General features: G+C 41.8%; 2 protein-coding genes across 2 annotated transcripts; one reads left to right on the forward strand and one right to left on the reverse strand.

Moving 5' to 3' along the window:
- Nucleotides 1–1,420: 1,420 nt before the first annotated feature.
- prr5l (proline rich 5 like) lies at nucleotides 1,421–10,998 on the forward strand. The gene is made up of 9 exons (XM_048257248.1): nucleotides 1,421–1,917; nucleotides 3,894–4,024; nucleotides 5,603–5,683; nucleotides 6,257–6,305; nucleotides 6,932–6,989; nucleotides 7,200–7,291; nucleotides 7,629–7,769; nucleotides 8,056–8,176; nucleotides 9,950–10,998. Exons 2-9 carry the CDS (start codon nucleotides 3,906–3,908, stop codon nucleotides 10,282–10,284), a joined length of 996 nt encoding a protein of 331 aa, XP_048113205.1. The 5' UTR covers nucleotides 1,421–1,917; nucleotides 3,894–3,905; the 3' UTR covers nucleotides 10,285–10,998.
- Nucleotides 10,999–11,553: 555 nt separating this feature from the next.
- LOC125302854 (TNF receptor-associated factor 6-like) lies at nucleotides 11,554–15,706 on the reverse strand. The gene is made up of 8 exons (XM_048256170.1): nucleotides 15,314–15,706; nucleotides 14,887–15,207; nucleotides 14,624–14,774; nucleotides 14,270–14,428; nucleotides 13,966–14,058; nucleotides 13,354–13,357; nucleotides 12,928–12,965; nucleotides 11,554–12,803 (listed from the first exon to the last, which is right to left on the reverse strand). Exons 2-8 carry the CDS (start codon nucleotides 15,189–15,191, stop codon nucleotides 11,994–11,996), a joined length of 1,560 nt encoding a protein of 519 aa, XP_048112127.1. The 5' UTR covers nucleotides 15,192–15,207; nucleotides 15,314–15,706; the 3' UTR covers nucleotides 11,554–11,993.
- Between the last annotated feature and the right edge of the window lie 6,567 nt (nucleotides 15,707–22,273).

Genomic DNA, 22,273 nt, shown 5'->3' on the forward strand with positions numbered 1-22,273 from the left:
CGCTAAAGATCTATGTGGTGAATGTCAGCTGATTATAATTTCATTCCAATTTCACAATGATCATGGAGAATAACCTGGTTAACACTAGACCACTTCTCAAGTCTCAATTGCAAACACGTTTGTGTAGTTTCCCACATGGAGGGTGTTCTGATTAAGAATTTGCTTTGTGTATTAAGAATACATGGAGGATGTTCTGATGAAGAATCTATTGCAAACAGGTTCTTGATGTTCTCCCAGGCTGTATGTTCTGATGAAGAATCTATTGCAAACAGGTTCTTGATGTTCTCCCAGGCTGTATACATGAGGATGTTCTGATGAAGAATCTATTGCAAACAGGTTATTTATGTTCTCCCAGGCTGACAATACTTCATACTCATATTTCATACTCATTATTTCAAATGTAGTGGAGTCAAAAGTAGGCCTACAGTATTTGTCTTTCAAATGTAGTGGAGTAAAAGTCACAAGTTTAAAAAATATATATTAATACTCAAGTAAAGTACAGATACTTAAAAATCATACTTAAGTACAGTAATCAAGTAAATTTACTTTATCCACCCCTGTCTGTCACTAGCTGCAGATGCTGCATGCATGGGATAAAATGAGATATTGTCAATATATTCACTGGTAATTCTACTGCTGTGTTTCAGAGTCATTCCTGCTTGCATCAACATCAATTATTTAATGTTATTTGATCATTAATGTTTTTTCCCCTCAGAAGACATCTTCATCCGAACCACATGAGGATGTCCTCTGAAGAAAAAAACATGAGTCTAGTAGGTGACCAGAGGATGAGGGTGGCCTTTGAGGACAAAAACATTTGGGTGATCATCCAATTCGGACGAGGATGTCCTATGAAGGAAAGTTGAATAGCCTAGGTGACCACACCAACGCTGTAGCCTATTAGCCTACAGACAATATAAGAGGACCTAGGAGGAATGATCCTGTCATACGGTGTTGGGATAATTAGCCTAAGCTATTTTACAGTGAGCCACTGGGTGGCAGAACATATTCAATTATTAGTTTCCGCTCGTCACTTATCAGGTAGGTTAAATTAGGTTTCTGTCCTAAACTCTATTAGGAGGAAATTACCAATAATAAAATGTTCCCAGCCTCTATTTCAGGTACATTGAGTTCCTCATGCTACTGGAAAATAGCCTATTTATTGTCTAAACTATAGAAATAACATTGTGGAAGTGCCTCAGAGTGAGTAGGATCATGTAAATGTCTTGTCACAACAAAAACCTACTCACTGTAGCCTACGTTTTATTTCATTGAATAATTATTGAAGGCATCGTATCGTAGACAGCGTTCTGGCGTTTAGATTAGCCTACATATGGCGTCGTAAATTAGAAGCCTACGGCGCCTGCCACTTTATGAGTGTTCTGCTTAACTTTGGGGGTTAAGTCTGTGACAGTGAGCCTAGAGTCTCATTTAGAGAGAGTGCACATTGTCATTTTGAATTTTTGTGGAGTTGCTGTCACAATCTTCGAAAATGTTTGACAAGTAGGCTATGCATAGCCTAATTTATAAAGAGGAGGACTTTCCCTAAAGTCTGGGAGGCGCCAAATCAACGTTAAAACTTCGCATGCGCCATGCCTCACGGAGGTGCGAGCTGTAACGGGACTAGCATCACAATTATTTTCAATGTGAAGCCCATAGCTGTATATTTGGGTCATTGATTGGTCATTGGAAATGGATCAGACAGAATCCGAGGCTTCTGTTTCGCATTGATTGCGTTGCCTACACGAATATCTTTAACTTCAAAGCGGATGGGAGTAGGCTTGAAAAGTAGTCCAGTGTTAGGCTACTGTCCCTGAAGTATCTATCTTAGTATCTGTCCACTGTTCATTGCACCTGTGCATTCGTTTGATTTTAGACCGACAAGATTGGGAAAACGTTATTTGGAGCAAGAGAACCGTGAGTAGCCTATCCTTAATTGCTGAGCGTTGCTGTCAAATGTAAAATGACCGAATTCTCAAATGATCTCATCTTTTATCTTGAGCTTTCATTTGTCTTAATAATGTTAGATAAGTCAAGGAAATGCCGTATGGAGAACTTAATGGAGGCCACCGCTGGACTCAGTTAGGCTATAAACGCTGAGTTTGGGACAGTATCCGCCTATAACGTTACTTTTCCATAACTAAAACAACAGAATGATGCTATAATTAGGTCTGTTGTTGGAGGTTTACACATCTAGCCAGTGTTCTGTTGAATTTTGAATGGTCATTTGTTCTCTTGAACTAATATGGGCATAGACACTTTTCCATTGCGTTAACATTTCAAACAATTCTGTGCATGTCACTCTTTCTCTGGACATTTTAATTGCATTAACCCAACTGAGTAGTTTCCCATGACCATGGTCTTCGTTTATAGGATTACAGATCCAAGAATTACCTTTCTCCATACAACATGCGAGTCACTGATGGAGCTCACAATTAAAATGTTGCAGAGATCCTGGCCTGCTTTTAGACAACAGGCCGTAGGCTAAATCTTCTATGCTTGTGGCTACTCTTGAACCTTAGGCTATAAGATGTTATGTATGAGCACATTCAACACATCTTTAATTTGTGGTCTTAGAAAAACAACGCTTTACTTTATACTGGTACACACAAAGTAGCCAGCACATTGGCTGTTTGGGTATAATGGGAGTGTCGGCTCTGGCTTGCCCGTTTCAGTTCAATCCATAAGCACGCGCTTCTGGAGCCAGGCACTTTGAGCGCTTAGGATTGGTGCTCACAAGCATGCCTTTGTTTATTTTCATCTGCCTGCCAAAGAGAGAAGGCATCGCTAAATACTTCTTTAGCGTCGCCAAGCAACCCTCAGTCGCACAGACAAAGGCAACGACATCAGAGGGGGTTGAAAGACAGAGAGGCTGGGAGAGATTGTGAACATGAGAAGGACCAATTGAGCTGCCTTTTCAACTCTGCCATGGATATCTTGGTCCATATACCATTAGCAACACGTTTTATGTAGTCCGCTTTTAAAAAACATAATAGACTCACTGGCATGCTCCAGATTTGTTGCATGCTCTTTTGCCAGTTGATGATAACTCACAGATTTTCTGATTTGATTGAACCAATGAATGAAGAAGGACAACGTACAGTTGAACCACAGAAGCACAGGCTTGTGAGAACCAAATGCAGTTATCAGATGTTGTTTAGAAAGAGGTGTTGAAGAAGGGTTCATCACAGCCAAAAAGGAGTGGGAGAGGCTTACTCATGAGCCGTAGGATTGTCCATGACTGGGCGCTCACAGACGCAGACGGACATGCCTCATGGCAATTAGTACTGAGCACAGGGAGTGGAGGGACATGCTTTGTAGCCTTTGACTAGGTTCCAGCCTGTTGACAATGAAAACTCTCTGTGCCTACAGACAATGCTTAGCCTCTCAAAGGACCATTCTCCTATTGAGTCTACTTAATTACATTCAATCTCAACTTCAAAACTTCATAAGCACCATCCAGTCATTATTGAACAGAAAGCAAGAACAGGCATCAGGCATTGCACGTATTGCATTGTAATCATAATTTTACCCTACAGAAGAGGCAGGAAGTTTGCAGACCAGAGGAAGTTAGCATGAACACACTGAGCAGGGTTGTCACTCCGGTTTCAGAATGACATACACCTCTATTTAGCGACTTTGTGGTTGCACACAGTGGCGCTGTTTATTTGACAAGCCCTGGGTATTTCCAGTTCGCCTTTTTTTAACTTAAAAACTAAAGTGTAAACTCTCACTGTGGGTATTACTACACCGTGCATGTGTACGTTTCTTGTGAGGTCCACACCCTACCACCCTTTACATGTGAATTACAAGTTGCTTTTGATTGTACCTGTAAAACAAAACAGAAAAGGATGCCTGTGTTTCTGTGTTTACATTTGTCTCTTTTCTCCCAGCTGCTGAGTGTGATGGGTTCATTTAGGCGCCCGCGCCCGCGTTTCATGAGCTCGCCCGTGCTCACAGACCTTGCTCGCTTCCATGCGAGTTCGCCTGCGCTGCAGCTGTCAAATGCAAGCATGTGGAACAGGTGGGTGGACTGCTTTTACACATATATGGACAATCTGGTCCAAAATGGATCGTTAGATTTTTTTCAAGGCTGTCACTGTTGGGTTACATCAGGCTTCATCTCATCTTTAACAAAGAACATCACAAGCCATAACTCTCACAAATATATATCTGGACATCTCCGTCATTTCCACATCAATGTCCGTAATAAGTATGCCAGTGTCTATAGCTAAAGTGTTAGGGACTAGAAGTAGAAGTTAATTCAATGTTTTGCTGGGCAGTCAGCTCGACGTGTAGTCAGTACGTGTTCGGGTCAGAATTGGACAACTCGAGGTAGATCATCACTGTATCCTCCCAAACCACAGTGCCTAGCCTGTCATCTGGTAAGCCCAATGTGCGGTCGAGAGGCGTGGAAAAATACAGGAGGCAGGAGAATCCTGTTGAGGCAGCTGTTTCTGAGAATGTCCTGCTGGGGAAACGGAAGTGAGCCTTCTGCCCTTTTTACTTCCGTGTGGAAACGTGTGCAAGGTTGGTCCTCCCATTCAGGAAAGGGCAGAGAGGCCCCATTGGAGCAGGATATTATCAGGCATCAATGACTGCTGTCTTCGGTGACAAGTTCTCATTTGCATGTGTGAGTTTGGTACCGTTACTAAGTGTGAAAAGCAGACGTGCAGCATGTTCTGTATTTTGTTTTGGCCCTATATTGGGTGATGACTTGCTTGATGAATTTAAGTGCAACGGACCAGTCCACACCCCTTTTATAGTTTAAAAAATCTAGTTTTTCTAGTATAGTTTTTGCCAAAGGCATCAGTTGAAATATACTGTGCCATGAAAGCTTTGTAAGTTGAAAGGGTGTTGCCTCCATTAGATCCTGTCATATCATGATTGAGTGGCAGATACTCTTGCCCACATCTCCTCACTTCTACACACTGGTGTTTGGATCAGCCAATTGAAAGGTTGCATTGTGTATCTGGTGCCATCAAATGCAGCACCCAAAGTTCCTGTTGCGTAATGTATTGTGCTCAAAGTGAGGACCAGAAAGTCCAAACAAATGAAACGATTAAAAAGCAAATAACTGTCTGACAGTCTGATCAGTGACCGTCAGCTATGGCTTTTCTGATTTCTTGTCTTTCTGTCTTCGTGTGTTCGTGTTGAAATCATACAGCATGGCTGTTATGTTACCTCTGTTAGACTGAAAACGACATCAGCATATGAGGTTAGAGATCAGATAGCAGCCCTAATGTTAGCCAAAAGATGCCCAATAAAGGGACATCCCTGTTTTGTGCTGCATAGACTAGTTAACCTGCTAATAAACTGTAAATCAGGGCTTTTCAACCAGTGCTCCGCGGCCCACTTGTGGTCTGTGAGGACTTTGCAAGTGGTCCGTGACCATGGATTCAGTAATATAGTTTCAATGTCAGAATCAGTATTTTTATTCAGTGGTGGTGTAATTAGTCAGAATGGTGGTCCCTGGTTCACAATCAGTTGAAAACCTCTGCTGTAAATGGAGGTCCCAACTCTTAAATGTACAACAGTCAGAGAAAATGAGGATGGCCATGTCATCTGCTTGTGTTCTGTTCTAATGTCTCATGCTCTGTAGTGTCCAGTCTGCTGTGGTCAAAGTGTTCCAAGGAGGAGGCTTGCAGACCAATGAGCTCTTCACCCTCAATGAAAGCATAAGGTACGAAGTGATATAGCCCACAGTAATCTATGCTTGTTTTGTAGGAAACTTGTAGGTCTTGTTTTTATATTTGAAGACTATTGATTGTTATTTTTTGTATTATTATACGGATGTGGGGCTTCTGTGGCCTACTGGTTAGGGAATCCGACTTGTGACCAAAGGGTGGCCGGTCCGATCCCTGACTGGTAGGAAAAATGTGGGTGGGGGTAAGTGATTAAACAGTGCTCTCCCACATCCACATCCACATCCACGGATGAGGTGCCCTTGAGCAAGGCATCTAACCCCAAACTGCTCCCCGGGCGCCAGGATTAAGGCTGCCCACTGCTCCGGGTGTGTGTGTGTGTGCTTCTAGTGTGGGTTCACTGAGGGTGTGTGTGTGTATGAATAGGTGAACACTGTGTGTGTGTGTGGGGGTGTAGTACACTACCCTCGGATGGGTAAAATGCAGAGAACAAATTCCTTGTATATGTGTATACTTGGCCAATACACCTTATTTACATTTACATTTGACATCATTATCATTTCTTGTACAGTCGTGTTGATGACATGATTTCTCCTGCTTCATTCCTGCAGGTGGCTTCTGAAAACAGAACTGGGCTCTTTCATCACTGAGTATTTCCAGGTAGACTTGACTCATTAAAACAATATGGGTTTTTTGTTGTTGTCAGCCTTGGGTATGTCCAGTCAGTGGACAAAGCACTAGAATGTAATTAGAACGAACTCACTGTTGGGGCATGTGACCTTTACCTTAAATAGTTGGGAAAGTGGGGAGTAGATTGATTTGTTTCAGAGTTACACAAAGGAACTTTAAATTGCTTGCATGCTTGGGCATCTTAATCAGTTGCACCCTTGCCAAATTCTGCTACCTTGCTTAAATTAAGGGGTGAGAAGTCAAGGGTACTTGGCAGACCAAGGTATGTGTGACTTCAACTGGGGCAAAGACTATAGGACAAAATGTCATATTTTTTAACATTATGATAATGTTATAAGATGATGCAAGTAAATGCATGACAGAAAATAAATGCTGATATGTTCAGTGATGGAAACAAACCTACATATCCACTAAATGAAACATAAAAAAACATAAATACACCACATAATTTAGAAATGTTGTTAAAGGTGTCTCTTGAAGACCACCATGTTGTAAAGGTTTGGCATAGTGGACAATAGACACTCCTGAGGCAAAATCAGTATCTTGCTAATGAAATAATTTTACTAACTGAAACTTTGTAATATGCTCCTTTACAGAATCAGCTTCTAAACAAAGGCCTTGCTTATATACTGGAGAGAATTCAGCTATATGATGGTATGCATGATGGCAACGTTGTGTTATGCTTGTCTATATGAGATAATTTGCTTTCAACTCCTGCTTAATTATTGATTGCTCTATCTGCCAAATCAAATAAGACAGTAATTCAGTGTTCATATACTGTGTAGCTGGAGAAATCTAGAATTGAGAGGCACAGTAAGAGTAGAGGCACGGGTATGACTTTCTAGCTCTGTGGAGTCCCTTCAGGTGATGACCAGCTGCTCATCCTGTCTGAGATGTGGGGCAGATTCTTCACAGAAACCATGCCGACCCTTCAGGCCATCTTCTATCCAGTGCAGGTGGGTCGTGTCTGGCATCACAGCCCCATTATCTGTGTTTGTCTCATGTTGTAAAATGAGGTGTAATGTTCTCTGGACTACGTGGGTGTACGCCCAGGAACTATGATCCTCCCATGAGAACGCGTGTGTGATTCTAATTTGGGTACATGTATATGCTATGCCATGTCTTTTGTGGGTTAGGGCTAGAAATGGACTCCAGTAATTCAGAGTGGAAGTCTGACTTCATAATGTGTCAGTCCATGACAGAGTCCATTGTGAAAAAGAAAGGTATCCCTGGATTTAACTGTTTCTGTTGGTGGTGTGTGTATGCATGTGTGTGTGTGTGTGTGTGTTTTAGGGCCAGGAGCTCACAGTCAGACAGATGGCCCTACTGAGCTTCAGAGACCTTGTGCTCCTAAAGCTGCCCCTGGAGACCCTGCTCCCCAAAGCGCCTCCTCCTCACCCTCCCGCCATCACACAAATGCTGCTCATCCTCCAGGTGAACGAAGCCTCTACACTGCCGTCTGTACCACTTCATCCTCCCTCCATAACGTGTTTACATGAACCTACATATAGTTCTTATCTTATTTTCCAAAGTGTGTATGGCCTCAAACATAATTTCATTTCTTATACATGATTGATTTAATCTGATGAAGTGTGTGTTGCTCCATGATGGTACTGTAGATGTTTTGTAATCATGACATTTGCCCAGTCTCACTTCAAAAACATCACCCATTGCATTGTGTGTGTGCGTGCGCGTGTGCGTGTGTGTGTTTCTGGTCCAGGGCATCCATGAACCCAATGGGCCTACTGAGGAATACTGCCTTCTAGAGAGACTAGTGGCTATGGTCATCTCGCCGTACCTGGGAAACGACCTCAGTTGGAGCAACGGGGAACATCTTCCAGGTTAGCAGCCATGTGAAGGGCAGAAAATAAACATTCACACAGAGGTGTGGTATACTCAGAGCGTGGAGTGAAGCTTTGCTCTACAGTAGGAGAATCCGAGCCTGACGCAGATAAATGGGCCAGTTGGCCAGTAAGGACTTGGTTTACCAGACTCTGCTTGTTGTGTCACGTTGTCGCTTAGACTTGTATGATGATCTGAAATGATAACTTGGTTGTATTGAGAAAAATGTTGTAAAAGTCATCAAATGACCAAAGCTGAGTGTGCTGCACTCATGTGGAGGCCGCTCTACGCAACGCTATAAGGTGCAGGGCATCTGGGGCATCAACGCTATAAGGTGCAGGGCATCTGGGGCAGCAACGCTATAAGGTGCAGGGCATCTGGGGCAGCAACGCTATAAGGTGCAGGGAATCTGGGGCAGCAGGGCATCTGGGGCAGCAACACTATAAGGTGCAGGGCATCTGGGGCAGCAACACTATAAGGTGCAGGGCATCTGGGGCAGCAGGGCATCTGGGGCAGCAACACTATAAGGTGCAGGGCATCTGGGGCAGCAGGGCATCTGGGGCAGCAGGGCATCTGGGGCAGCATCTGGGGCAGCAACGCTATAAGGTGCAGGGCATCTGGGGCAGCAACACTATAAGGTGCAGGGCATCTGGGGCAGCAACGCTATAAGGTGCAGGGCATCTGGGGCAGCAACGCTATAAGGTGCAGGGCACCTGGGGCAGCAACTCTATAAGGTGCAGGGCACCTGGGGCAGCAACGCTATAAGGTGCAGGGCAGCTGGGGCAGCAACACTAGCAGGAGTGCTTTTTCAAAGTTCTCAATGTCTCGTTTTAAATGTCAGGGCCCTCGGAAGTCTACCAATGAAGTGTGGAGATACATTGAGCCTTGTAAATGGGTGTAAAACAGTGATTTATTTGCATGGCTAGCCCGATGCCGAAGCACCACTATTGAAAAAGCTGTTGGTAGCATCGGCTAACTAAAGCCAGATTTTGGAGTGCAGGGGACAAGCCGAGATGGGCTATGAGACATACGTTCACACTCGGTATCATGTTTCAATACACTTTAGGTCAATATCACACCGCAATTCTCCTTTAATATATCTGGGGGTTAGTCTCTACATGTAGCTAAATGTCATGATGTCTAGTTATTTAAAGAAAATAATGGGCAACAGCAGACTATTTATATAAAAGAGTGAAAACACTATTACCTGGAGATGATACCAGCAGTGTAGAAGTCATTGGGGAGTTGTATACATGGGTATTTAGAAGTGATGTTAAATCTATTTCTGCAGAATGCAACATTATCAACACTTTGGAAATAACGATAGAAACCATGTAACGATAGAAACCAAATTGCAATCAGATACAGATATGCTGTAAAGTATCAGAATTACTCATATTGGTAGATGCTTATCTGAAGTAACTGCAATTGCATGAAACACCAAAAACTCATCCCTGGTTTCAGTTAAAGGTGGGGTTCATAATTCTATTCCAACACACAAACCCCAGTTAGTTACTCCTCACAGTCTTGTAGCTGTTTGCTTTGTGAGAGTGCTCAAACAAACGCAAGTTCTGGTCCGAGCCATAAGCAATTCCACCCAATCAGCATGTTGTTTTTCAAGCACCCAGACATTAGGGAGGTGGTTTGCCAGTAGATATTAAACCTTAGAAACCTTTTGCCAGAAGTGAAGACTTTACCTCTAAGAGTAGTCAATTAAATGGGGTGATCATCTTGTTTAGTTATCATTAACATATTTCTTGAACCTTTCATAGAATGCAACCTGCCCCACTCCAGATCACAGTTTGGCCAGCCAGAGATCATGATCACACAGTTTGACCCACTCGGACCCCTGGTGGAACAAGAGGGTGAGGCCTACCTGGAGAAAGCAGGTGGCATTCGACGTCACACAGTTGCTAATGCCCACTCAGACATTAAGCTCCTCTCCACGGCCAACAGGATGCATGCTGGCAGTGGGGAGACTGGAGGGGGAAGTATGGCGGCCAAGACATTCTCCAGTGAACCTGACATCCTAGAGTCCCCTGTAGGGCTAATCGGACTATCTAGACGGCAGAGTTCTGGAGACCTCATCTGTGCGCCACCCAGCTAGCACTGTCACTGGAGATGGCCCTCTTCACTGGACACCGGCCTGGGAGGTCCAAATGGACCCCTCTGAAGATGAGCTTGTGTAAAGGAGGACTCCCTTCACTGATGGGGCCTTATGGGAGATCACTGCCTCTACTCCTGCTTTTCACTGAATGCAACACTTCCCCTAACAGGGGAATGAATGCTTTCCAGCTGTGGGATTTGTATGCCACTGTGTTCCAGCCTGCAGCCAGATGCCTTTAAGTGGTGGAGGGCGAAGGCACAGGAAGCTCCATCTTTAGGAATGGGGACGGGATCGGAGCGGTCTGTTATCTTGGGGAGAGAGGCACAGGCTCCTCCCCTTCGGTCCCATCCGCTGTGGAAGTGTCACTGGCGTGTGGAATTCCAGTCCTGCTCAGCATCACCACTTCGTTTACAAAGACTTCATTTGGTATTAACACCAAAACCTCACACAACCATGACGTGCCAGGGATGAGTTTACATAGTATAGTCTGTAGAGGAGCTGGTCCTTTATTACTTTCAGTTGCTTGAGTCTCTGAAGGTTCTTGTAAAGCACATTAATGAACAAGTGATACTGATGAACTGGACTTTAGTCATGGAGTGGTTTTGTCCAGTTTTTTGGTGAATGGAGGCTCTGGTACAAAATATATATGTGTTGAATGTTTATTAAGATTTTTCCCCAATGTATTTTTCAATAAAATGGATGAATAAAATATTTCATGATGTGTAAAAAAAGTGAATTATTAATGAGATAAAGATAATTATTAACTTGATGCATTTCTAGAGAGTTAGAATGAAAGTATTATTAATAGTTTTTCACTGACATACAGTATAATCAAAATGACGTAGACACTACCCATTAGGTATAGAGCTTCTCTACGTGATCTATTCACAGGCCTGGAGTGGATAAGGAGCTTTGGCGGCCTTATTCTAGTGCTGATCCTCTCCTGGGAAAACCTTTGTGGAGACCTGTAGAACAGAGGCACTCTTGTTTATGTGCCGTAATATGCTTTCGTCTAGCAGTAAGCTCTTCCTCTTTCAGTGTTACTGTGACATTTGACCTTTGAAGGTCAAACTGGCCATGGTTAGTCTTGTTGTGAGTCCTAGGTTTCTCATTTAAAGCCTGTACGTCAGGAGCGAAAATAACCGGGAATGCTTAATCACAATTCTGAAGTCATGATTTAGTCAGTTCATGTTTTTTTTTCAGTATTCTCATGTAGTCGATCACATAGAATACCTTTTATATACCACAGACAACAGTTTCACACTGAAGGGCAGTCATTTAAATGTGACTAATTTAATAACAAGGCAAAATCAATTTTCTTACATGGGTAGGACTACCGGTAAGCACAAACATTGATGTTTATTATTATTTATGATGATAATGTTTCCAGATTTAAAATCTTTGTTAGGTAAAATCCAGTTCTTAGTTAAAATATTAAAACATTGACAACATATGACTATATTTTCTACGATTATCACTTGTAGTTGCTTGAACCTCTAAAAGTTATTTTAAAGCACTATTAATGAACAAGAGATTGATACAAAAACCTGTTTCAGAGTAATTGTAAGGTAGTGTAGTAAGTGAGCTCATTTCCCTGGTGTTTTGTGTGGTGTTTGGTTCAAATATCAACAAACGTGATGTCATCCAGAATCACTTACAGCATCTTTAAATGTTGAGGTGAACCACAATGGCTTAATTTCCCCTTAAGCTTAAAGTTTTAGTGTGGCCTCACAATGCACCTGGAGGATATCGTCTTCCATATACCTCTTAGACAGCTTGCTCAGGTGCACAAAAGTGACATAACCAAAGCCCTTCTGGTTGCGCTCAGCAGTGGGGCGTTGAAATGCAAGCAGGTCTGGCTTGGTCTCCATGACTTCAGTCATGTGCAGACCTTCCATTGGATCCAGGATGGTCAGCTTTAGTTTGCCCTGGAGAGGCCAGGCCACCTGGTTGTCAAAAGCCCCACGCATGGTGTGCACAAACAGAGAGAGGAAGCTGGGGTTGTGGGGGGCAGTGGGCGGCTGCAGCTGCAGCCTTAGGCAGAGCCTGTAACCGGGTCGGCCGGTGTAGAAGCCTGGACTGTACAAGACCACGGGCCGGTTGGCTCTGTGGTTCTCGAGGTGCTCCTGAAAGCCTTTCACACGCCATGTGAAAGCACCATTGCACGGCACGGCCTTCAGCCCCTGCACGGCGTCCTCCAGAGCAGCCGTGTGTTTGTGCAGGTCCTGTAGCTGCGTGGCCTGGCTGTGGACCTGGATGCTCAGCTCGCGGAGCAGGTGGACCTGCCTCACTAGGCGACCGTCCAGCTGTTGCACCGTCTCCCGCATTTGTTGCAGCTCCAAGTGGTCCACCGAGCTTTTCAAGCTGGTATCCATTTCAGATGTGACTGCAGAACTCCTCGCAGCTGCACCCATGGATGGCTCTCCAAATAGGTTCTGGCGCTTGAGAAAGGCAGCCATGGAACTTAAGTGCAAGTGGGTGAACTCCTGCATGTGTTGGGCGAGGGAGCTGCGGGACATCTGTGGACAAAAGCAACTGAATATGTTCATGGGGTTGGTGGTAGCGATGGTAGAGGTGTACCTCATGGCTAAATAGCAGAGACAATAGTAACCCCTGTATAATACTGAATAAAAGTGAACAGACCTTTTCTTCACATCCAAAGGAACTGAAAGTGCAGGTGACTGGAGTAAAAGTACAAATACACAAGAAATATTTACTTTAGTAAAAGTAAAAAGTACCACAATGACAACCTACTTAAGTAAAGACAGTCTGTATCTCTTAATATCTATATTCTAAAGGAAAATCAGTATGGGCTGTGGCATTTAATTCAAAAGTTAGTTTTAGGTTATACTTTCGAATGAAAGGCGTGGCCCAGTTTACCAACTGCAATAAAAGTTTGAACATAAAATGTAACTTTTTATTTTATTTATGCCACAATATCAGTCTTAAAATGACAAAATTAAGTGTAATCTGGAAAATGTTCTGCGTTTTTTCTCGACCACGGTTCGGTAATAGTCTACCATTCATTTGTGCAAAATGATCAGGCGTGTGACAGAAAGCATGGAGCACCAGCCTGTAACCAGCTGATCATGGATAGTTTATCCCACATTCTTCATGGTATATAGTTGTGTTTTTCCCTAAGTCTGGAAGAATGTTTTTTGTCAGAGAAAAAAAAAAACTGATCATAAAATGTATCCTAATATAAGTCAATACAGTGGTCTACTCTGAAATGTACTCTCAGTTGATCTGTATGCTGTCAGGCTATACAGTACACTATGCATGTATCTAGTATACTGCTCAAAAAAATTAAGGGAACACTTTTTTTCTACAATTAAAACACATTTTTTGAAACCTTCCACCCTTTTCTCCATTCTCAAACTACATTCACAGATTGTCTGACAGTTCTTGCAAAATAAAACACTCGCCTCAAAAGTTTTACTTGTGCTCAGAACCAAACAGTGTCAGAGTACCGATCCAGTGTATGATTGAAGTGTTCCCTTAATTTTTTTGAGCAGTATATAATGTTACACTATTTCATTGATTCAACTAAGAAAACAGTGAAAACATGGCCAGCTACATTATTTCGAGGAGTTGACTGGTGTGTGGTACTTGTGATATAACAGTGTCCTTTGATTTGTTACTGTTCAATTCAGTACTGTTTAGTTAATGGTCATTTAGCACTTGTTGATTCCACTGACTCACGTGGTCACGAATGAGCTCTCCGCTGCAGAACTCGCATATCACGCTGGCGAAAGGGCACAGGCCTTCATGGAGCTGCAAAAGGAGCATAGGACTCAACGTACAACGTTTGAATGCTGAACATGACTCAAATTGAGGATGTCCCAGTGTCATTTCCTCCTCTGAATGCAAATAATTTTGGCCAATTCTTCTGATGGAACTAAATGACACTCAGCTACAAGGACAAATATTCCAGGCCGACTTCAAATAACTGTAGGCCTGTACCACATTGATGGCTGTGACACACCTGTTTCTCATCCCAGATGTACATTTCCATACAGGCAGGGCAGGGGACTGAGCGACGTGGGCAGTGCTGGGCTGTGTGCTCGTCCAGCTGGTTCTTCAGCAGTGCAGCCTGGCACAGCGGGCACGGCTCAGTAGAGAACTGGCACTGGACCAAATGAGACTGGTTGGGAAGAAGAGTTTGTCAGTTTGTGATAAATCTTTTGTATGACCATTTGATTTTTGTTACTGTTTTTCATCATCTGGTGCATTAAAAAACGTTTTGAAAACAGTGATAACTTTGAAAGAGTATGTCCGCACTCAAAATAACATCCGTAAAATGGCATTTGTGTTTGTGTTCATTTACGACAGAACGCACTTCTATATATCGGAGCTCCATCTTCTGGTGGCATTCGGAATTGCAGCAAGCCACAGTGAGCGACAGAATCTCTCGATTGGCGAAGTTATCGCTGAAGAGTTGGTCCAATGTCAGTACCTCATTGTCTATAGGACATTTTGACCCTGCTTCCCTGTCAATAATATGAGAGAAATATGACCTCTTTGTAGGAATAATGTATTCATGAACCCAAGCCAGAAAGTCTGTTGGCCTAATCGACTCGCCTACCGTGTTAACTAACTCACCGAATTGATCTCTCGATGCAACCACGACAGAACCGATGCCCACATGGAGTTTGCACCGCCGTCCGGAGCGCCATTAGGCAAATAGGACATTCATATTTTTTCTCAAGTGGAGGGTCAAACTCTGCATCATAGCCTTGTGGCGGAGGCGTATGCATAACACCAGAGTCTGCCTGTGAGACTAAATCCAAAGTGTCAGTAGACCTAATGGAATGTTTAAGTTTTTCACGCACAGGTAGGCCCATCTCAAATCCTTCATCGTCTCCGCAGTTTTTAATAGTAGGCTTACTACAAAACTGTTCCCCCATCGTTTCGACTGGATGTCTGGAAATAAATAATTAAGTTAGTTAATTGCAGTAGGCCTGCATATCCATAAAAAAGTGTAGCCCATAAGAAAGCAGGCCCATATATTTTTGCTAATTATTCTTACCCGAAAGCGAAATGACTTCTTACACAGGTATAATAGTGAACACAATGTTCTGACTGACACTGAAGTTATAGCCAAGGCTACTTCCTCAATATGGAGAATTGTTCAACATCATTTAGAGAACAATGCTGTCGTCTAACTTCCCATTTCTGTCTGGTGTGTGAGCAGACCATAAACTAGAGTAGGCCCTAGGCTAGGATACAGTGTTCTATGGTGGTTTGAATCACATTTCTAGTTTAATTTGGTAGAGCAGACGCTTCTGTCAAAATGGCATTTTACAGAAATAGTCTACTGATATGTAGGCCTAGGCTATTGTATTTTACTTTGGAGGTAGCAAGTTTCGGACAGTGTAGCCAAAAAAGTGTTATGTCTGCTACTTGATTTTGATTTTGTAGGAAAAGCTGCAAAGTCAGGCCTAAAGGCTAATTGACCAAACCCAGCCAGTCTGCCTATGCTTGATTTTGATTTTCGTCGTAGTTCATGTCTTATGGGCAATAGTCCCGGCCTCCTCCCAGGCTTAGTTTCCGGAAGTAAATTTCCCATTCATTTCTCCCATTGACGTTTTGGAAAAATGATATCTAAAGAGTTTTAGAGCATGTCTTAGGCTAATCAGCTACGGCGTAACTCATAAGCATACAACATATCATTTCGAGTGAAAAAACGAAAAGTCCAAAAAGAGTCAAAGGTACAAGACTGTGTACATATTTTCATTTCAGAGCGAAGGAACTACTCATCCCATAAACCACCGCGCCTCACTGAAAAATATATAGAGCTGGTAAGTCCCGCCCTTTCCGCTATCCCCGCTGGACCTCTAGATTGAAAAATCATTAATGCAAGTGAATGTGAGAAAATATTTATTTTCTGGTCCCGTTTGAATTTTGCCATGAATGTGAACATATGTTGTCTGTGAATTTTTAATATAAATTTTCGTGTAAAGAATGCTACAATTGAGCGGGTAGAAGTTTGATCTTGGTTAAACTTTGTGTGAGAGCACTTTGTGGACTACAACTTTCCGCTAGGCGACAGATCACTAGTTTCCCATAACAACCATCAGTTGGTCGAGATGTAGAGGGTTATTAAGATCGACTTTGAACACAGTGAACCATACAACTTTACAATCACACTGTATCGTAGTGTTAATGTGTTGAGTGAAGCTAGACATGTTTCAAATATTTTTGTTACCATGTGTGTTTATTCCTGCCGTTACAAAAACTAGCATCTCAGCTAATGTTAGAGATTAGCTCACGTCACAGGCGACATGTAGTCTTTCTCGTTATGTCTTTTCCACAACTGATAGCCGAAGAATCATATAATATACTGTCAAACTCGTAACATGAAAAAAATTATATAAAAAAATTCACAGGCGACATATGTTCACATTCATGGCACAAATCAAACGGGACCAGAAAATAATTATTTTCTCACATTCACTTGCATTGACGATTTTTCAATCTAGAGGTCCACTGGGGGTTTAGCGGACAGGCGGGACTTACCAGCTCTATAAGCAGCACGAACCAGCGAAAATCATTTCCAACCGGCGACAGCACGCGAACCCTTTCCTCCAAACAGTGATTTTTATATAATTAATAGCAGTTATTTCAGGAGTAATCGTGTAAATAATAGTGTTTTGGTATTGAATGTTATATTTACCATCGTGCATTTTATATCGTGTGTGTGTGTGAAAACATTAGCAACATTGTGCAGTGCTTCTTATCTGACTGCCATCCTGATGCATGGACCGGTGCATGGTCTGCTCTTGGACCACCATATTCTGTTTATTAACTTGCTCTGAATTATTACACAAAATGTTCATTAAATGTACGAAGAAGTATTTCTAGGTTAATTGATTATATGATTCGTACAGTATGAAGGCTACAGTAGCCTAGCTAATGTTAACTAGCATTACCAACCTCCCTGCAAAACTCACCACACAACTTCGTAGGTTTGATAGGTCTTGTCCCTCATGCTGGCCCTTACAAAACCCACAAGCTGACCCTCGACATACAACAGTCAATAATGTGACCCGATTTAAAGTGGTTTTCACCCCTTTGGACACTCTTGATTCAGTCCTTGAAACAGTGAAATATTTACGGGGGCATGGACGGTTTGCTAACCATTTTACTGCAGTGCATCCAGCTTGTGCTATCAGCTAGCTAGCTAGTTCAAAGGTTTAAGTACTTAATGGGGATATACAGGGCTTTTTATGCCTTGACTAAGTTGATGTTTCCTATAAACAACAATTCATGTTCATAGAAACAACAAGGTCACTAAAACATAATATATTTCATACCTGTGTTGCAGCATGTAGGCTAATGTTAGCAGCATTATAATGACATTCTAATGTCTGAAAGGCTAATGATTAGCCTATTGGCTACCTGAAAAGTTAAGTGTTCAAACTAGCATTTACAGTGTTCTATTTGATGGTGTATAGAGCATCACAGTCCCGCCCACAGGAGTTTCCGGAAGTAAGAATTCAATGCAATTTCTCCATTGACAATTCGGGTATAAGCCATAAAAACTTAACTGCACATGGTAGACTCAAAACCAGCTACGGCTGTACTAAGCGATTGTGTATGCTCATATAGACCCCAAAAGTTCACGGGGCACTAACCTCGTTTTGAGATAAATGTCTTTTATTCGCGACGTCTTGGATAAGTACTTCATTACCCACAATCCTGAACAATCCCACAATCCCACAGTAATGCCTCTGATTGGTGGAAAAGCCGTTAAGGTTGATTACTAGCAAGATAGAACAACGTAATTCGTTACTATGGGAGCAAAACGGGACAGTTCTGGCAAAGATCCTTGATTACTAGCAAGATAGAGCAACGTAATTCGTTACTATGGGAGCAAAACGGGACAGTTCCGGTCTGAATAAGTGGGAGTGTCACCCTACGTCACTAAATAAACTTTCTCTCTTAATAAGCAATAAGAACAAATAAACATAATTGTGTTCACAGTTTTATTGTATATAATCGTGTATGATACCAATGAATCATTCTTTAGGACATGATATGAATCATTTAATTAGTCATGTGAACCAAGCTAGCTTGCTAGCTAACGCTAGCTTAAAATGCTATACAAGTGGATGGGAGTAGCTATGGCAATAGTACAGCTATGCGCTAACAAGTGACTAGTTGAGGACTTCGCTTAAACTTAATATACTGTTGCAAATTCACTTGAGTATAAACTATCCACTTTAACTAATGTCAGTAATGTTATTCAGCTAGTTGTCATTTCAAAGAAATTACACTTCTCCGTTTAAAATGTTACCTTAGCTAAGAGGCTAGCTAGCATGCTAACAACCGGACAGTAACTGGCAGCAGCATGGTCTGATATTAGGTTATTTTATTACAAATCCGAACACTAAAAAATTACACTTTTAGGCTTGAAATGATCCCAAACACTTACAGATTATGACAAAATTTTCCAAAAAAACCTCAACAAATCCAGAAAGACATAATGACCAATTTATTGGTAAAATTCCACAAGTCTCCATTGACATTAGTGCAGCGAGGGTTTGGTCTGCATAAAGGGGGATTTCCCCCCCTCCCCCTTGCAATAATCGAACGCGGAAATTGTCGAACGTTTGCGCCTCTCGCTCCGCTTTAACCCTCTCTGGATCTGGTCTGCATAAGTGGGAGTGTCACCTTACGTCACTAAATAAACTTTCTCTCTTAATAAGCAATATGAACAGATAAACATAATTGTGTTCACAGTATTATTGTCTATAATCATGTATGATACCAATGAATCATTCTTTAGGACATGATATGAATAATTTAATTAGTCATGTGAACTGAGCTAGCTAGCTAGCTAGCTAACAAAATGCTATACAAGTGGATGGGAAGCTATGGCTATAACAAGTGGATAGGTTGAAGGACTTAGCTATACTGTTTACAAATTCACAGTATAAACTATCCACTTTAACTAATGTCAGTAATGTTATTCAGTAGTTGTCATTTCAAAGAAATTACACTTCTCTGTTTAAAATGTTACCTTAAAGAGGCTTGCTAACAACGGACAGTAACTGGCAGCAGCATGGTCTGATATTAAGTTATTTTATTACAAATCGAGCGCTAAAAAAATTACACTTTTTTAGGCTTGAAATGATCCCAAACACTTACAGATTATGACAAAATTTTCCAAAACCCTCAACAAGTCCAGAAAGACATAATGACCAATTTATTGGTCAAATTCCACAAGTCTCCATTGACATTAGTGCAGCGAGGGTTTCTGGTCTGCTTTAAAGGGGATTTTCCCCCCCTCCCCCCTTGCAATAATCAAACGTGGAAATATTTGACAAAACCCTCTCTGGTCATAGTTTGAAACTTTATCAGCGAAAATTATTGACAAAGATGGCGGAGTCTTTTACTGCCTATGGCAAAAATCTTAATGTGAATAAAAACTTTCTAGACGAACATTGGTACTTGTATCAACAAGGATTGTGGTTTATATATCACACAAACTTAGTCAGGGCCAATACACCATCAAATAGAACACTGTAAATGCTAGTTTGAACACTTAACTTTTCAGGTAGCCGATAGGCTAGCTAATCATTAGCCTTTTTAGACATTAGAATGTCATTATAATGCTGCTAACATTAGCCTACATGCTGCAACACAGGTATGAAATATATTATGTTTTAGTGACCTTGTTGTTTCTATGAACATGAATTGTTGTTTATATGAAACATCAACTTAGTCGAGGCATAAAAAGCCCTGTATATCCCCATTAAGCACTTAAACCTTTGAACTAGCTAGCTAGCTGGTGCTTTCAGCTGGATGCTACCACCGGCTAGACACTGCAGTAAAATGGTTAACAAACCGTCCATGCCACCGTGAATATTTCACTGTTTCAATGACGAAATCAAGAGTGTCCAAAGGGGTGAAAACCACTTTAAATCGGGTCACATTATTGACTGTTGTGTGTCGAGGGTCAGCTTGTGAGTTTTGTAAGGGCCAGCATGAGGGACAAGACCTATCAAACCTACGAAGTTGTGTGGTGAGTTTTGCAGGGAGGTTGGTAATGCTAGTTAACATTAGCTAGGCTACTGTAGCCTTCATACTGTATCATCAATCATTAACCTAGAAATACTTCTTCGTACATTTAATGAACATTTTGTGTAATAATTCACAGCAAGATAATAAACTGAATATGGTGGTCCAAGAGCAGACCATGCACCGGGATGGCAGTCAGATACGAAGCACTGTACAATGTTGCTAACGTTAACGTTAACCACTTTCACACACACTCACACGATATAAAATACGCTATATATTTTATATAATGGTAAATGTAACATTCAATACCAAAACACTATTATTTACACGATTACTCCTGAAATAACTGCTATTAACTGTATAAAAATCATTGTTTGGAGGAAAGGGTTCGCGTGCTGTCGCAGGTTGGAAATGATTTTTATGCTGGTTCGTGCTGCTTATATATTTTCAGTGAGGCGGTGGTTTATGGGATGAGTAGTTCCTTCAAACGGAAATGAAAATATGTACACAGTTTTGTACCTTTGATTTTTTTGGACTTTCTCTTTGTTTTTCACTTTCGAAATGATATGTTGTATGCTTATGAGTTACGCCCGTAGCTGATTAGCCTAAGACATGCTCTAAAACTCTTTAGATAATGGATTTTTCCAAAATGTCAATGGGAGAAATGAATGGGAAATTTACTTCCGGAAACTAAGCTCTCTCGGAGGAGGGGCGGGACTGTGATGCTCTATTGGCCCTGACTAAGTTCGTGTGATATTGTAAACCACAATTCTTGTTGATACAAGTACCAATGTTCGTCTAGAAAGTTTTTTATTCATATTAACATTTTCTCCATAGGCAGTAAAAGACTACGCCATCTTTGTCAATAATTTTCGCTGATAAAGTTTCAAACTATGATCATAACGGCCTTTCCACCAATCAGAGGCATCACTGTGGGATTGTGGGATTGTTCAGGATTGTGGGTAATGAAGTACTTATCCAAGACATCGCGAATAAAAGACATTTATCTCAAAACGAGGTTAGTGCCCCGTAAACTTTTGGCGTTTATATGAGCATACACAATCGCTTAGTACAGCCGTAGCTGGTTTTGAGTCTACCATGTGCAGTTAAGTTTTTATGGCTTATACCCGAATTGTTAATGGAGAAATTGCATTGAATTCTTACTTCCGGAAACTCCTGTGGGCGGGACTGTGATGCTCTATGGGGATCGAATCCTGTCTGCATAAAGAGGCGTGTCGATGACGTATTGACGAGCGTAAGTTGCAACCGGCCAACAGCAGCGGCATAAATAACCGGCGCACACCTGATTGGGGGCCAAGCAGCAACGCTGCAGGGCAACCCTTAAACGTCCCACATACTCAACGCACCCGACCAGTAGTGCGACAATGTGACGTCACAGAAGCGCCGTAACCATTTATACTCGCGCGTGGTGGTCGCAACACTAGTTGCAATATTCTCCTGAACAGAGGTGTCACTGTTGTGAAAAGACTAACATTAACTACTTACACAGCAGAAGAAGCTGCAGTAAGAAACACCAGTAGCTAGCCTGTGTGGTGGTACTTCAGACTTTGGTTGCTTCTATTCACAACTACCATCATCATTATCATGTAGTTTCCAAGGTGTGTGCACAGGTAGATAGATAGATAGATAGATGGATATATAGATAGGTACTTTATTAATTTAATTTTAATAGTTTAAACAGTTTAGTTAGCTGGCTAGCTAGCTAGCAGCTGGCTGAGTTTGTGTAATTTCCTGAAGTGGAAAGAGATTTTGTTCAGGCCTTAATAGATATCCTTTGTTTGAAAATAAATCGTTTCTATTCTTTCCTCTTAATTCCATGTGTTGCAACTCTCACTGGTAACTTTGTTAACTTATCCAGCAAACTATTAAAAATTCACGACTGTAACAAAACACTGCAACGCTTGCCCTCGAACTAGTCCATCTTCCTGTTTCCCTCGAA

The sequence above is a fragment of the Alosa alosa genome, chromosome 11, assembly GCF_017589495.1.
Source record: "Alosa alosa isolate M-15738 ecotype Scorff River chromosome 11, AALO_Geno_1.1, whole genome shotgun sequence".
In the NCBI taxonomy this organism is placed as follows: domain Eukaryota; kingdom Metazoa; phylum Chordata; class Actinopteri; order Clupeiformes; family Clupeidae; genus Alosa; species Alosa alosa.